This window comes from Vigna unguiculata, chromosome 3, assembly GCF_004118075.2.
Source record: "Vigna unguiculata cultivar IT97K-499-35 chromosome 3, ASM411807v1, whole genome shotgun sequence".
NCBI lineage: Eukaryota > Viridiplantae > Streptophyta > Magnoliopsida > Fabales > Fabaceae > Vigna > Vigna unguiculata.
In genome coordinates, this window is record NC_040281.1 from 38,715,884 (window position 1) to 38,733,887 (window position 18,004).

The following is an 18,004-nucleotide window of genomic DNA, read 5'->3' on the forward strand; positions in this document are numbered from 1 at the left end:
AACCACATCACTTAATTCACGTAAAAGTTAAACAACAGAAAAGTTAAACAAGGAAGAATCCAATTAAAAATTAGCCGGATTCAATGTATCAAAAATTTAAAACTTAATTAAGTCTTTAGTTAATTATTCTAACAATCATTTAGCTTAATAATATTTATTCTAACTATTATAAGTTAATAAATTAATTTTCAAATATTACATTCAAAATTATTTTTCATTTAATTTCAATAATTAATTATTTATTAATATTACAAAAAACCTAAAACCTTTTCTAATAAAAAAAATCAAATTTCAATTCTTTCTAAAAAAAAATTCTATCTAATTAATTTTTAAACAATAAAACACATACAAACATACATCTTGATTTCACGCATATTTATTACACATTTATTTGTTTTCTTCTTATCACATCATATATCTATAAATTTATTAACTTTATTCTCGCTCAAATGTATATTAAGTATATTAGCCTTTTTATATACATAAATATTTTTGTATAATATTTCAGACACCTTTCAAAGAAAAGAAAAAAAAGTACATAATTTGATTAAATTTTAAGGCTCTGGTCGGGTCCTGTAACTAAAAGGCACACTATTTTGATTCTGGAATACTTTTCCAAAATGGATTTTTCAGGGAAAAAAAAATTAATGATAGATTTACTCATTTAATTTTTAAATATTGTAACTATTTCTATACAAACGTTTTCTAAGACAAGAAAAACTAGAATTCGACTTTGATAGGAAACGATCAAAAAAGAATTCTAACTAACCATACAAATTCATGTCCATTTTTATAAAATTCTGGGACCACGTTGGTCTGGGAATTTTTTATTAGGTTTTATTTGGATAATATTTTCTCTCTGTTTATGTTTACGTTAAAAATTGTCAGTGAATATTCTTAAAAACGTGGGAAGAAATTTATATTTGGGACAAAAATTTGTATAGGTAATTTTGATTCCATTTTGAAGTTATATTTTCCAATTTCTTTTTGTCATTTTCTTTCTTCTCCCCTCCCTCTTCCGCAGGGAACAGGGGGTGTGAGACTATTAATGTGTTTTTATGGCCCTAACCTCTCTTTATAAAACTCTCACTTCTCTCTATGGGAGATCATATCACCATGGGGGACAACGATAGCCAGACGCAACCGCTTCTCACGCCGCGCCCAGACACAGCAGTCTTCACGGCGGATTCCGATGACATCGCTCCGATCACCGGTACCGCCGACTTCGCCAGAGAGTTCCTCGTCGAGTCCAAAAAGCTATGGTACCTCGCCGCCCCCGCCATCTTCACCTCCGTCTGCCAGTACTCCCTCGGCGCCGTCACCCAAGTCTTCTCCGGCCACGTCAGCACCATCGCCCTCGCCGCCGTCTCCGTCGAAAACTCAGTCATCGCCGGCTTCTGCCTAGGCATCACGGTACCTAACAAAAACAGAAAATCTCCCCGTCTTATTTACGCATACTGATTTTCTCCTAAAGTTACTACCACTCAGTATTCATCGTCTTTTTTATTTTATAGATACAATTTTTATATTAATTTCTTTAGTATCATTTTGACTTCTTTCAATTTTTATGTAAACACTAAAATAGATTAAGAATACCGAAGATCCTTTACCATAAATGATGTTGGTTCCAATCTTTGCACTTTCCTATACGAAAATGGAAAAAAAAAAAGAAAAAGAGAGTATCGGAATAGATTCATCAACAGTATAAATAAGATCATGGTTTTACATGTATACAACAAAACAATTCTTGTATGAACTATAGAAAATAAACGATTCACATTTGTATAATTAATCTCTTTTAATTTCCATTTTTATTAACGTTGTCTATTTTGTTTCACTGAATTTAATTTTAAATGATTAATAAAATTAAATCATATAGATTAATTTTATTTCTATTCTAAAGAGTACAAATATAATTAACACATTATTGATTGATCCATTAATTAACGATGGAGTTTGGTGCAGTTTGGAATGGGAAGCGCGTTGGAAACACTGTGCGGGCAAGCGTACGGGGCGGGGCAGGTGCACATGCTGGGTGTGTACATGCAGCGCTCGTGGGTGATTCTGAACGCCACCGCCATTCTCCTGACTCTGCTCTACGTCTTCGCAGCGCCGCTGCTGAGGGCGATAGGTCAGACGGCTGCGATTTCTGCGGCGGCAGGGGAGTTCGCGGTGTGGATGATTCCGCAGCTGTTCGCCTACGCCATGAACTACCCCATGCAGAAATTTCTGCAGGCGCAGAGCAGGATCATGGTGATGGCGTGGATCGCCGCGGCGGCACTGGTGCTGCACGTCGTGTTCAGCTGGCTTCTCATGCTGGAGCTCGGGTGGGGCATGGTGGGCGCCGCCGTGGTGCTGAACGCCTCGTGGTGGTTCATCGACATAGGTCAGTTCGCGTATATACTGAGTGGGACCTGTGGTGAAGCGTGGTCTGGCTTCTCCCTTAAAGCCTTTCACAACCTTTGGGGTTTCGTTCGCCTCTCTCTTGCCTCTGCTGTCATGCTCTGGTTTCTCCTTCTCCCTTTTTCTTTTTACCATATTCACTTAACAGATAAAAAAAATACTATTTTTTTTTAATTCAAAGTTATATTTATTTTTACTAAAAAACAGCTAAATTATTCAAATATATATAAGCATAATTGAAAAATTACATAATGAATGGATTATCACAGTTACACTGTTTTATTTAATTTTAAAATTTAAAGCAATTAATATTTTTAGTGAAGTATTTTTAATATTTCCATTTTCTTGACAGATCTTATAAGACAATAAATAGAAATGACTGCTGTAAATATGGAAGAAGAGTTTTTAATATCAACTTTACGACTTGTTAAGGGTTGGTGAAAAAGTAATTACCAATTGAGTGGCAGCAAAAAGAAGATAAAAGTTAAAATATATATTATTAAAATACTATATATATTATAAAAGTGTGGACTTATCTCTTTCTTTACCAACTAGTTATTTTGTTGAAGGAGGATGTTTTTGACCCGATCGAAATGACAGCTGTTTTTTAATCTGTGGCTGTAATATTGTGCATGCAATACTTACCGTTCACATTCCTTTCATCTTGCTTATCCCTTTCATGTTGCTTATCATATTAGTGTGGTCTCCTTCACCTCAACTGGCCATGCCATCCTAGATTTGTTTTCCCCGTTTTGTACGTAAACAATAGCGTCTTTGGATTGTCGTGGTCGTTCTCAGTTTTTTATTTTTCTGTGGTACAAAAATTTAAAGATCAGATAGAATAAAAATAAAAAATGAAAGCAACTGGTGGATCTCGCCTTTATTATTTTATTCCATATTAAATAGACTTTCTTTTTTTAATTCCCGTCTGTTGTTTTCCTTTCGGCTTCTTCATTAAGGGTCAACAAACGAGGAGCAATTATTTATGGATTTGATTAATATCAATCCTTATTGTACTAGATTGTAGTGAGTGTGTGGAAGAATTAACAAAAATAATTTGCATAAAAATAAGTTAATTTTATTTTAATAAATTTTATTTAGAAAATAAATGTTTAATTAATTAAATTACGTGAACTAATTAAAATGGCATATTAATGTTTTATGAAATCGATCTTTATTTTTTGGTTTTTAATAACTTAATTTGGTTGAATGTGCGCAGCCTCGAAGTGTGGTACTTTATGGCCCTGATTCTCTTCGCCGGATATTTGAAAGATGCGGAAGTTTCGGTTGATGCGCTGTCCATCTGGTGAGTAATTTCCGAATCATGCTGCTGATTAACATTGTGAAATTAAAAAAACAGAAGAAAAAGTTAACAACAAGAATATTCACTTTTTTAAGGAAAACATTCAAGTGTTTTACAAGTGGGGTAATAATTTTTTATTTAATATAATAGATTTGTTTAGCATACTGTATGAAACTAATCTGAACAGCAATACTACGCTGTTATTACTCACTTGGTGCACATGTATTAATTAGCCGAGTGTACAGGTCATGCATCTCGGTGGAATTTTTTTTTCATCGAGATGTGTAAATAGCTACATCACATGAATATGAATCCACTTAAAACAAAATGGCAGCCAGCCGGCGGGGTTCAAAATGATGACTTCCACTGATGATATTTGTTTATTTAATAAAGTTATTAAATAATTAAAAGTTGAACATGGAATTTAAAAATTAACGTGCAGTGGATCTGAATCCATATGCACATTCATTTAGTCATTTAGTGCCTCTTTCAAAAGTTTAATTTGACTTGTACTCATCCTTAAGTGGTTTGTCTTACCCCCTGTTTCGACAAAGGATTAGTTGTACGTGCTTTTCACTATTATATCGGGGATTCTTGTTATTTCCTCCTGTTTGTGGAAATAATTTATTAGATTTTGATGGTAGGTGGACCAAATAAATTTTCTTTACTTAATATTAATAAATAAATTACTTAAATATTAATGTTTATTTAATTTTATATTTAATAAATAGTTACTGATATCTGTAAGTAGGTGTGTATATATTCACAAACTGTGTTGATAACTTTTATCCACTGGAGTGTGTCTCTGTCATCTCCGATTAAGACTTTGGAAACGTATTAAGTTTGTCTACAGCTACGTGGACCGAACTTGTTTACATCATTTTTTTTATGGAATATTGACGTTTACTGAATTTGCAGCATGAACCTATTGGGATGGACCATCATGGTCTCCTTCGGATTGAATGCAGCTGTAAGGTTTGTTTCTAGCTACCTAACCATTTTAGGCAATGCAATTTAATGATATTTATTTATTTTATGTATTTATAAAAAATTAATTCATCAAAAAGTAAGAGAACAATGGAAAAGATATTGTTGGAATGACACCTCTTAACAAACAGTCAAACCTTGGAATATAACGAACTTCGTGAAGAAATATAAAATAAAAACATCTATTGACAAATTCAAAATAAAGTCATTAACTTAATGACAACTTAACTAAATTCCTAATTATTTTACCTTTACCTAAATCAGTAAATGGATTATAAAAGTACATCATTAGTTTAAAATATATATATATAGCTACAGTGAGAGAGAGTTTACAGAAAGTGACAAACTTTGGGCTAACTGGTTGATGAACATTGATATAAACTTGCAGTGTGAGAGTGTCAAATGAATTAGGTGCATCTCACCCGAGAACAGCAAAGTTTTCACTTCTTGTGGCGGTGATTACTTCGACTCTGATTGGTGTGACGCTGTCGCTGATTCTGATAATATTCCGGAATGAGTATCCCTTTTTGTTTTCAAACGATTCAGCAGTGAGAGAGATGGTGGCAGAGCTGACACCGATGTTGGCCATTTGCATTGTGATCAACAACGTGCAACCAGTTCTCTCAGGTGTTGCTGTTGGTGCAGGGTGGCAGGCTGCAGTTGCATACGTGAATATTGCTTGTTACTACCTCTTCGGCATTCCTCTAGGTCTTCTTTTGGGCTACAAGTTTGAAATGGGTGTCACTGTGAGCCTTCTTCTTCTTCTTCACCTTCCCTTCATTATTTACTTCTTCTTTTCATCGTTCTTCATGGAGTAATGGATTTCTTTATATGATGGCTCATTTCAGGGGATTTGGTCTGGAATGCTGTCAGGGACAGTCTTGCAAACTTCTGTTCTATTCTTCATGGTCTATAGAACTGATTGGAATAAAGAGGTAATGATACATGTTTTTCAGTGTGTGTGTGTGTGTGTTGAGAATGCTAACCAATCTGGTGATGCTTATGATTAAGATTTTTGGTGTGAATTATTGCAGGCATCCCTTGCAGAAGATAGGATAAAGCAGTGGGGTGGTGGGGAAGAAGATTCAAGAGGGAAGAATGACCAAGAAACATGAAATTTTGCAGATTCTTGAAGCAGATTGTATCTTATTTTATTTCAACAAACATTGTTTTCTTTCTCTAGGGTCGTGTGGATGTCAATCATCCATTCATTTTTGTTCTCAATAAGAGTGATCTTATATTCCGTCTCTCACCAATTTTTCTAGTGTTTTATAAAATAAGTATTAAAAATAAGGGTTAAATATGTTTTTTTTTTCATAAATTTTAATAAATTTTGGAATTAGTCATTCTTTAAAATTTTATACCAATTTAGTCTTTCATTTTCAGAAATACGTTAATTTAGTCATTCTTATTAATTTTTGTTAAGTTTATTTGACATTTTAAATGTATTTTATGATAATATTTGAGTTAACATTGAAGTGAAAATATGTTAAACGATATAAACAATTCAAATACTATCATGAAATGTGCGTAAAACGTTAGATCAACTTAACAAAATTTGGTTAAATTGGACTAAATTCACGTATTTTTAAAGATGATGGATTAAATTGATCAAAAGTTTTGAAGAGTGACAAATTCTAAATTTCACTAAAACTTAAAGGACCAAAAGTATATTTAACCCTAACAATAAAAATGTTGAAAATTTAATATTTTTAAAATATATAAAAGACTTCTAATAAATAGGAGTTTTTTTTTTTTTTACCAGGATTTTTATAAGAATGGATTTAGCTTGGCCACATCGAGAAATTCCCATTCGTGAGATGAAGTGCACTGTTTGGTATGTATTTTGTTTTTCAAAAGATTGTTAGAGATGAATTCTGTAAGGCTAATTAACTTTTTAATCATTATTATTACATAGATTACTCTTTTTTATGTCACAATTAACTTATTACTAATAAAAAGGTAAGTTGTACGTCATTATTAAACCAATTTGTACACTAATTAATTTAATTATTATTGAAAATTATAATACATCGTAAAATTAGCTTTTTGTGGGTATAATATATCGTAATTGATTTAATTTCAACAAATGATAACTGTAAAAAAAATAACTTTTATAGTTAGATATATGACTTGAACGAATATATGTTATGTTTTGTGAAATACATAATTGTTTACGTTATGTTATGTTATGCGCTGGGAAGTCACACAGAATTTAGATTCTCTTATAGGTTTTTTTTTTTCTTCAAAATACATCGACACTAATTTTTTATATTTTAAAATATATTAAAAGAAAAATTAAAGTACCAGATGACAATGTCAAAAGTTATAGTAAAGTCTGGACTCAAGTCACACCTAATAATAGCTCATAATCCAAATCATTGGTTTTGCGAAAAAGATACTTTTTAAAAGTTGAGGATGATTTAGAAAAACATTGGGTGCCAATAATAAATTCCTAATGTTTATTTATTCATTGACACAGTTTGCTAAAGTTGCGTTAGTGTGGTTTTCACATATGGCTTTGCGTTTGCTCTTATAAAAGGGCCAACGGACCCAAATTTGAATAATGAAAATAAGGTTTTTCTTCTCGTGTCTTCATAATTTCTAAGTGTACTCCCTAATTGCTAAAATCATATTTTATTCTTTATAGACGTAACTTTTTGATCATTTACTTTGAAAATTTTCTGAAACTAGTGTTCTATATTTTGGGAATGAATAAGACTATTAGAACAAGTTTTCTGGAATACATAAAATAAAATACATTTTGGAAGGAGTGAGATATAACAATTTCCTAAGAGTGAGAAACATGTTACATAGTGCCTTGGCGATAAATGAAGTAGGAGATGAAGCACGTAAACATGTTACATTGTGCTTGAAATCCATTATAGTTTTTTTTTTAATATAAATTTTCTTTTACTTTTATGTTCTTTCTCACCTAAGGTTATGACATTTAATGGCATACCAAGGTTTGTTACAAAATTGAAGACAAACATGTATATAAGCAATTTTTCAATTTAAAAAAAAAAAAAATTCATTCATAGGATGTCCACTAAATAACATTTTTATCCATAAAAGCTGGGCGAGTCCTTCTATCACTATTGAAAATAACATGGTAAGGGTGTTATTTTCAACTTCACATTGATTACAGGTAAATATCATAGTCTCTTATTTATTATAACCAAGAACAATTATTGGGCTTAGTTTGCCTATTAAATGTATGCAGAGGTTCTGTTACTACACTTCCCCAAACAGGTCTGCTATGTCTTCAGTGTCTGGTCCACCACACTACTAAACTATCCACATTTCTAGTTCAGCCCATGATCCTATAGTTGGACAAATTTTGAATGCTACATAGAGCTTCTGGGAGTTATATTTCATGTATTTTTTGTAGATCCCGTTTATATTTACCATTTTTTTTTATTTTTTTCAATAAATATAAAGGTTTATTTCCTAACAATTATATATGAGTAACTCTTGTCTAATGTTGATTTTTTGTAATGTTCATACTTAGGATAACAAATTTAAGGAAATAATTTGATAGATTATATGCCAATTGGCTTAAAGTAAATACTCATGATGTAATTTGGAGTTGTCCTGATTTAGTTAAATGTGATAGAATGTTTGGATAATAGAGAAAAATATATCGATAATTTTTATGTTTTTTAAGGGTGTAGACTTTTCTTCATGCTAAGTTTATGAAAATTATTTATGTTTTGGAATATGTTTGGAGGAAGGATTTCATCATCAACTTGGGTAGGAAAGTAACTCTACTTTGATTTGTCAAGGTCCTAAGTTCCAACAAGTGATACCTTGGACTCTTGCCTCTGTACCTTTTTGGGAGATGACTTGAGAGATAATGAGTAGATGAATTTGAGGGAGAATAGGAGATAAAGTGGTGTTTTTTTTAAGAGATTTAGAAGTAAAAATAGAGAGATTTGAAGGTAAAGTTTGTAAAAGTTTGAAAATGATTTAATGAGCGTTACAAATAAAAATAATGTTTTAATAAAATAAAATGTAAGATTGCAATTTTGTCTTTATTTTTAAATGAATATAAATAAAATGTATTTAGTTAAAATTAATGGAAAATAAAATGAAAATGATTAATTTTTTTTCGCAAATGTTAGTTGTTAGTTTTTTGTTAGAACTCACAACATCTTCCACACGTATTTTTAAATCCACCAAAATAACCTTATTTCTCAAAATTGTCTGTTGAAGTCAAACTCACGACCTTTTCCTCCCTTTCCTCTCATCCAATCACTAAGCCCTTAATTATTTCATTGATCCTTGTTTTTGTAGAAAAGTGTGAAGTCGGTCTTCCAATTTTTTCTTATCTCAATTTGATCTTGACTTTTTTAATCTGATTGAATTTTGTCCTTGTAGTTAATTTTTTTAAAATTTTTTCAAAATTTATTTTTTATTTTTTTACATGTGTCACTTCACATTTATACTATGACACAGTCAGTGTGATGTGATAGTAGAAGTGTGATTTAATTAATATAATAAATTTTTAATGAAATTAATATATGATTGGTTGAAGCAGTTTTAGTTATGTTATGAAACAGATGTTAGAACAATTACCGACAAGCCATAGGGTTCACTATTGCATTGATATCTGAAACATAACTAGTGTCAATAGTTTTTCATTGGATGGTTATACTAAAAGTGTGGAGTCAAGACAACAGGTGGAAGAGTCCTTAGAAAAGCAATGGTTTAATCACAACGTGTCATCGTGAGTAATCCAGTCTAACAAAGTTTGGAAAGAGAAGTAATTATATGTTAAGATCTACGACCGTAAGTGGTTAAGATGAGTGGGAAAAATGTTAAGGGAAAGGAAGTTCTAAGAGTGACTTTAAGTAAGGTTTTTCAAGAAAGATGTTATCAAGGTTTCGCGACAAGTTTCTCAAGTGTGAAGAGAGTTGTCAAGACATTGAAGAAAAACATGATTGACGCTTCAATGATTGATTGTTCTTTGTGGTCGATTGCGGCTAAACACATCAGATGTGAAAATGGTTGTTGATCAGAGTACGCAGCGGAGTAATGGTGGGATATACTTATCAATAGTGGGAATACAAGAGACGAGGAGGTATCTAACTCATAACCTGGTGGTTGACGTGGTAGTGAGTTCTCTAAAATAATAGACGTGTCAGTGTTATGATGATTTGTAAAGATGTTTAGTGATCATCAACAGCTAGAAGTATGGAGTTGCATAGAGGGAGATGGATAGGAAACGAAAGAGATGAATCGAGTTATGGTTTTGAGTTGTGCTATTACCTTAGAAGTGGAAAAGTACTAGTGTGTGTTTTAAGCAGAAAGAGCATTGCAGTGGTTGGTTCGATAATGAAGAATAAGAATTGGTGGAGAGATGGTTGCAGATTAGTGGTTTAATAAATGCTAAGGACGTGTTAGAATTTGGTGTCGTTGTTGCCGCAAGTGAAAGGTCTAGTCTGGAAGTGGGATAACATTGTTATAGACTCTGCTGCTCTGGTCAAACTCAGTATGAGAAGCATGATGTCATGCGGATGGTGATGGATAGGGTGGTCAATAATGTTATAAAGTTGTGTGTGATCAAGTCAGATGAGTGGTACCTCAAGGAAGAAACTAGATGATGAGAAGTGATAACAATCACGTTTTAGGTTGAGATCGGTTGCAAATCTTTAAATTTTGGTAAAAATCTACCAGAAGTAGTGGAGAGCATATGGAAGGTCAGTAAGCATATCAAACATAAGTGGGTTGGTTAGGTGTAAAGGATCATTCAAGTTTTAAGGTAGAAGCTGGAGAGTTGCTTAGAGAGTAGTGACTAATCCAATCTACATTGTTAAACATGCATCACTTAGCACAAAGGCAGAGTTTTCAGTAAGTTTAGGTGTTGCAATCGTTAAGTCAGTCATGTATAGGTGGTTGTTGTAGAGAACATGAGGAGAGCATGGTTTTCTTTCTATCTGACGAGTGAATTTTTGGGGACGAAAATTTGTCTTGTTGGGGAGAATGTAAGACCCTAGAAAATGGCATTTTAAAAGTGATAGTGGTTTAAAAATAGTGAGACTCGATTATTTTAATATTAAAAGGTTTTAGTATAAATAGAATTGTTATAAATGAGTTTCATTATTTTAAAACACACCATCTCTCTAGAAACCACTTTTCTAGAGTTCTCTGACTTCTCTCTAGAGGTTCTGCCTCTCTGGTCGTTTGATTGAAGAACCGAGACCATAGGATTGATCCTCTCGGCGAGCTCTTCAAATTGGACCGACCAGTTTCTCCGTTCGTGTAAGTTGAGTTTTCGCTATCTTTTTTAGTCTTTTTCTATTTTCTGTTGCATGGAGCCTTTTTCCGCTTGCATGCGACGTTTTAATCATCAGTATGAGTCTCTGCTGATCAGTGATCATAACGGTATGTCGTGATCGTTCTTGTGATGTTTCTATGTGTAGATAGAGCATCTTGTGGAGTTAGAGGTGTTGACGTTTTTAAGGCATTGACGTTTATAAAGCTGTCTAAACAGGATAACAAGTAAGGGAAGCTAACTGTTTTACTTGAATTTCGTATAGAAATCATTCTGATGACTTTGAATTGCATGATTGAGTGTTGTATGAGTGCTTGAACTGTGTAATTGAGTGTATGATTGGATTGTGCTAGATTTCTGGAATGTTGCATGTGAGAACAGATTGGGAATCTGGTATTTTCGCCTAAGCGAGCAGCTCTCGCCTGAGCGAAAACACCAGAAACTCATCCCCTATCTCTGTGCGAGATCTCGCCTAGGCGAGCCAGTCTCGCTTGAGCGAGAGTCACTCTTGTCTAAGCGAGACAGCTTAGCCTGAGCGAGAATTTGCCCAGAGTTTGGGTTGTTCTCTGTTTCGAGCCTCGCTCAGGCGAGAATGCCTTGCCTAAGCGAGAGAGCCTTTTTGCCTGGGCGAGATCTTCTAGCTTGGGCGAGAACCTCTGCAGCTGAGTGTTATTTCTCTGTTTCTAATGGATGAAGCTATGTTTGAATGTTAAAATATGAACTTAGTTATGATATGCATGAATTGTTATGACTGGTAATATGTGTGGTGAAATTGCATGAAGTTGGAATATGAGAATATGTGGTTGAACTAGGATTTCAAGCGAAAATCCTAAGAGGAATGTTTTAGTGTATGTAAGGACATAAGGACTTAGTTTTGGTTGGTATCCTGACGCTCCAATAACCATGAAGGCTCATGTAGAATGTAATGGATTATGTCGTGAGGAGTAGCAGGAGGTCCTAGTCTAGTTTGTGGACCCAATTCAGTCACAGACGCGAAAGGGACTTATCTTGGGAGTGGTTGGGTGATAACCCCTTGTGTCCAAACTCTGCAGAGTTTGGGAACCGTCATAGGTGCATGCCACCAAGAGATCCGATGTCGTTTACATAATCCTAATATCGAGTCTAGAGTAATATATTTGCATTGTGTTTGTGGTGGTTTATGTGATTCTGGTGAAAATGAGAGAGATTGCATGATTTATGTTTATAATTGAACTGTATGATTCCTTTAATCAGATTAGCTTACCCTTGCTTTTTGTGTGTCTGTCTCGTGTTGTATGTTTTCCTTTTGCGATGATCACCTATTCGCTGGGAGCAAATGTGGTTGCAGTGTCAAAGGCGCTTCTGGAGGATAAAGAGTCATCGTTTTAGTGTTGAGAAGGAGGTTTCCAGTGGGAGCTTTAACAGTGGTCAATTTAAGTATAGAGTTTATTAGTTTAGTTTAAGTGTATAAGTGATATATTTTTATAGTCATATCTTTTGTAAGATTGTACTAATATATTGTGTACACTGGATTATCTATTTTGGAACTATGATGAAACTCCCTATTTTTATTAGTTTTAAGCTGCTAAAATTGGGATGTTTAATAAAATAAAAAATATTATAAATTAATTATCATTGTGATTAATGTTTTTATTATGGATTTAACTTAAAAGAGCATGTATAAAATCCCGAGCATACTTAAAAAATAATTAAATGTTATGAAAAGTAATCTTTGCATGGAAATAATGTAAAAAATTAAATTAAAGCAAGGATAAAAAAATAATTACATATGAGAGTTGGCTTTTTGCCCAAATCTTTATGTTTAGAGGAGTAGTATTAATAACTCTCCTCCCTTTCTTCTCCCTTAAATTGTTGCAAATCAAGAAATGGAATAAGAACACATCCTTCAAATCTTCTTTCACAAAGGGTAAATACTTTGAAAGTGTTAGAGAGATGGCATAAATATTTTTTACGTGTCAAAACACAATTCAAATTAGTGTGTTTACCCTGTTTTATATGTTCCGCTCAAATGTTAATTTTAAATATTATTTAATCAATAACAAATTTAATTTTATTAGATAAAAAAATTATATTCATTCATTTTTAAATTTAAAAATCAAAATATATAAAATTTGAGACAAAAACAGATTTCAATTCTGTTCAAAATTTATGAATTAAAAATATATTTAAAAATTTCTAATAACCTCATTACCTTTCAAAACATTCACATTTAAAATTTAAAAATCAAAATATATAAAATTTGAAACAAACACATATTTCAATTCTGCGTCAAAATTAAAAGATTTAAAAAATATATTTAAGAATTTCTAATAACCACATTACCTTTAAAAACCCTTTATAATAATCACATTAGCTTTGAAAGTGAATTTTCAAGTGATTGGTGAAGTGTCAAAAGATTATTTTTCTTTATTGTATTATTTCTTTTAGGTTAAATCTTGAATATGACATCATGTTTAATTTAGTAATCATCGACCGTTAAAATGTTGCAACCAAGTTGAAAATAACTAGGATTTATTGTAGGACTAAAAACAACAGATCCCTCTTAATATTAACATAAGACACTTATTTTTTGTTTAATCCTTATATTTTAGTATAATCGCGTTCAAATTGAACATATTATAATCACTTTATACAGCTGGATAGGAACTAAATCGTTAAGTTTCTCATATGATACGTAATTTAAAAACAAAGAATGGAATAAATATAAAATATAATTTTAATATTTTGTTTTTTAACTTTCACGAGGAATTCTTAGAATTTATGTAGCCAAAGTTGTCCTTGTCTCCTGGTGGAAACCTCTAAACCAATGAGGATGTTTAATTAATTATCCAAAAGTCTTAATTTGCTCTTTCACCTCTTTTTTCCCCATCACCTTGTTGCTACTTGTTATCATTATGAAGAAAAAAAAATTATTGTGGGAGGTTTTTCAAATAATAATAATTGTTATTATTGCTAGTATTTTTTTCTTGTTATACTTAAAGAATTTAATTAAAATGTAAATTTTACATTTATTCAGTTACAAATTATTGTGCATGATAAAATCATTATTTTAAAAATTTAAGTTTAAATAATTTTGATTAGTTGCAATAATATTTTTTTTACAGCTATACTACTATTATGCCTTTTTAAACTTTTGCATATAGTTAATAAAAAGATGTTATATTTAAGTGGGCGCATAGATTTCAAAATTATTTCAATTTAATTTGTAAGGATCATGTTGCTGGCCAGATAACCCTTGTCATATTGTCATCACTTTAATTGACCAATTTTTTTTTTTCAGAGATCTCTCATTTGAAAGATTTGACCACCCTAGTTTTGTGTCACCCTCTAAAGTGAAATCAAATCTTATGCAAGAAAATATGTTATAAAAAAACCATAAGATAGAGGCATGTTATTGATCTTATCTTTCCACATATATTGAATGATATCATGTAGCCAATTAATGATAACATTACGTTTCATTGTCTACATCATGAAGATGATATCTTCACTATCTTGAGAATTTAGAATATAACTGTCCACGCCCAATTTTGTTTGGGTTATAATGTTTTTTTTTTCTTTTTTTTTCATTTTATTTTATTTTTATTTTATTTTATTTTTTTATTTTTATTATTATTCTATTTTTATTTTATTTTATTTTATTTGTTTTAATCTTATTTTATTTATTTTTATTTTATTTACAATTTTTTTTATTTTCCTTTTTTTACTTTTTATTATTTAAGAAAAAAAATGAAATGAAAAAAAAAGAGAGAAGACCAAGAGGTTAACGTAAGGTCTCTGATGGCTAGCTGGCCATGGTCATGATGGTTGAAGAAGGAAGGAACAAGAAGCAACATCTGCTTTCAGCCTTATCCCACGTCTCGAAAAAGCGTGTTCCCTTCAGATAACACGCACCGTAGGCCTTCTTCGTTTTCGATGAAAAACAAAAAAAAATCTCGATCTCCGAAAGCGTTTTCCTTCCCCTGCCGCATCTCCCTTCGTCGAGCCTTTCCTTTAATGGTTGGGGGAAGCATTCCCTTATCTGAACTTGGCGGGCATTCTTTCCAGCCTTATTCATTCAATCAAATCAAATAGGGGGTGGGTTTGAACATAGGATAGGCTAGGCTCAAACATGATTTGAAGATCCTAGCTACGCCATACGTTCAATACAAAATCTGGAAAGCTGCGGGGATGACAAAAAGAGGGTGCTTTCCTGTGTTGCACTGAAAAAAAAGAAACCTAAGAGGAGACGCTCTTCTCTTAGGTTTCTTCCTCTCGCACCCCTTAACTACTTAAGCGCCCGGCCCACGTTAGAAGGGAAGATTAGCAAAGCGAGAAAAGACAGAGGGAGGGGGAGCAGCATCTTATTCTCTTCGCGAGAACTTCCAGATCGGAGAAGCATTCGGAACGGGCTCCGCGTTCATTTCATTGGTAGAAACGATCCACAATCCATTCGGGGCTTCGGGGAACCAAAATAAGTCTTTCGACTTGATTCATAGATTGAATCAATGATAGATAGAAAAAAGAGATCTCGTTCATCTATCTTTTTTTCTCTACTCTCTCTCAAGAGGAATAGAATAGACATCCCCTTAGATGTCTATGTATCCTTTATCCATCCCCTTTTTTTTAGCGTTATATCTTATCTACTCTCTCTAAAAAATGGAGAGAGAAAGAGCAGATGGATCCTATCCCCTATATCGAACACTAAATCCTATCTATTGATAGAAAGATCTTCGTCAAATACCGGACTTTGCCTGTTTTTTAGGAATTCCTAAGACTCATATCCAAGGCAACTTACCACAAGCACCCCACTCCATACGACTAGTTGGGGTTCGCCTTTTTAATCAAACAAAGTAAGTATAATATAATAGAAGTAGTAGGGGCTTCATAGCGACTTTCATTCTAAAGGAAACCGAAGAACAAACCTTTAGTCAATAGGAGCCCTACTTCCCTCTTTGCGACCTCATCACTTCAAAGCGCAAACCAATTTCTTAGTCACCGGGCAGAGCGCACCTTAGGTACTTCAGTAGGGCGAGCTTTTTGATAGCGACTTCTTTCGTTTGGTAGGGCGACGAAAGAAAGGCTACTTCAATCTAGGAAACAACCGGAAACTCGAGAGGGTCGCCTTTGGAAGCGGGTGTAGATAGGTTAAAACTCGAGCTCCCGTTCTGCGGCGTGGTGGCAGGACCGATAGGAGATTGGCTCCGAGTGTAGATAGGTTAAAATCCGCAGGAGTCATGCAAATACATAGGCCCCTTCCCCTATCTTTTAGATGAATGGGGTGGTTTTATAACGTTCCGATCTACGGTCCCTCGGAGCGAGGGGTTAGGCAGGTAGTATGGGCCCTCTAACTTCCAGCTATGTGTTGTGCGGCTGCTGCGAAGCGAATGAAGGAAAGCTCTTCGAGCTTACGCTTACTCTCAGCCTCTTTGATTGGTAGGCAGGCGGGCTAAGCCCCCCACTTAAGATTCCATTCATAAGGGTCATTTTCTGTTGTCGTGACGCTTTGGTTAGGCCGACTACTAGAGGTTACTTCTAGCTTCTATAGGGGCCTTTCCACTTTGGTGTAGTTTTTGTTTGTATTGGTACTTAATGAACATATCAAACAAAGGCGAGCAGTATAAGCCCTTCTCTGGCCTAGGAAAAGCAGCGAACTCTAGAAGCACGCTAGGGCGTTGTTCACCTTTGGACACGAACACTATTCCGTTCTCAGCGTAAACCCACCTTAGAGATTGAACGGCAATAAGATAAGTCGACGTTCAATCTAAGACAGCGCTGATAGCTTGTAGTGAACAACCCCCTTATTTACCATTTACCAACCGAAAGCAGCCTTTGGTACTTTACTTAAGTAGTTCAGGTTTGGAACCCTTACAACTATGATAGAAAGCCGTTTGCTTGTTGCCAAACCCTTCGCCTTTCTTTTGTTTTGAATCAAAGTAGGTTGCGACTGTTGTATTTTTGTTTAGTAGGTCGGGGGAAGCTACCGCTTATACGACAGCTCTGCTTCCCCGTCTTGCTTCTGGCAAAGCTTCTACTTTGCTTGCTTCTCTCGCGCTTGCTTGCGCGAAGGCTTATAAAGTCCTTTTCGCTAGGTCCAAAAGCTTCTGTCAAAGCGAAAGATCTGATCCAACTGAAATCCCGCATATCCGCTGCGCTCAATATGCGGCTACGGCTAGGCGATCATATCATGCCATAAAACTCTTTTTTATGTATAGAGAGACCCCCTAGATATACAGATAGAATAGATGTTCATGGATAGACAGACATTCCATTGATTCTTAGTTTTGGGGCTCGTCGATCCAAATGAATCATTTTTGTGGTCTCTCTTCGCCCTCCGCCCCAAAACTTACCCACAGCACAGCGCCCATTCGCTTCGCGCGCGGGAAGGCAACGAAGTTCAGTTCATGAGACCGCGACGGAGTGGAGCAGCCGCGACACGAAGTTCCTTACCTTAGCTGGATCTCGCTGGTGCCACCTAAACGGTAAGTAGGCGACGAATGTGTGACATTTGGAGTTGTCGTTCGTGCACCTGTCCCCAATGGAAGAATGAGTGATCCGTTCCCCTGCGGATCATGGCCTTACCACTTGGTCCCCGATGGCCAGCGGGGGATTCAGTATAGCAGCTTACGTTTTTTTGCGCTGCGCGTTCCCGCTGGACTGGACATGTGTTAGCTTTAGGAAGTATGGTTCCGAAAGTGACTTCGGTTCGCCAGTTCAGGCTCAACTCCTCGCTTTACGTTAGCGGACCTACACTACAGGTCGGGCCGGGGCTCTGCGCTCTTTCTTTCTGTGTGGGACAATGCCGGGGAGAGAAGGGAATGCGTCGAGGCGGCGAACAACAACAACACAACTACATTTTGGCTTTTCCCTCCATCCATGAGATGAGCCCAGTGCATTGGACCGATGGATAAGAGAACTGAGCTGGCCTAAAGCTTGGGCGCTCTACGTACGATGTAGACTCCATCAGATACATATCGATTTCTTTCTGATGGATCAAGAAGAGTTGTCTTCTCAATAGATAGAAAAAGGAGATTTCTCCTTATTCTTGATGGATT

The 18,004-nt window shown here is 34.5% G+C and overlaps 1 protein-coding gene across 1 annotated transcript; it reads left to right on the forward strand.

Moving 5' to 3' along the window:
* The first annotated feature begins 1,015 nt into the window (after nucleotides 1-1,015).
* Nucleotides 1,016-5,945, forward strand: LOC114178333 (protein DETOXIFICATION 29). Its single transcript, XM_028064174.1, has 7 exons — nucleotides 1,016-1,413; nucleotides 1,966-2,507; nucleotides 3,623-3,709; nucleotides 4,625-4,681; nucleotides 5,082-5,439; nucleotides 5,542-5,628; nucleotides 5,728-5,945. Exons 1-7 carry the CDS (start codon nucleotides 1,099-1,101, stop codon nucleotides 5,806-5,808), a joined length of 1,527 nt encoding a protein of 508 aa, XP_027919975.1. The 5' UTR covers nucleotides 1,016-1,098; the 3' UTR covers nucleotides 5,809-5,945.
* The last annotated feature ends 12,059 nt before the right edge of the window (nucleotides 5,946-18,004 follow it).

Coding starts and splice junctions, on each gene's coding strand:
- LOC114178333 (XM_028064174.1), top strand. CDS start 1,099: ATGGGAGATCATATCACCATGGGGGACAACGATAGCCAGACGCAACCG. Junction 1,414..1,965: donor GCTTCTGCCTAGGCATCACG/GTACCTAACAAA, acceptor AGTTTGGTGCAG/TTTGGAATGGGAAGCGCGTT. Junction 5,629..5,727: donor GAACTGATTGGAATAAAGAG/GTAATGATACAT, acceptor GAATTATTGCAG/GCATCCCTTGCAGAAGATAG.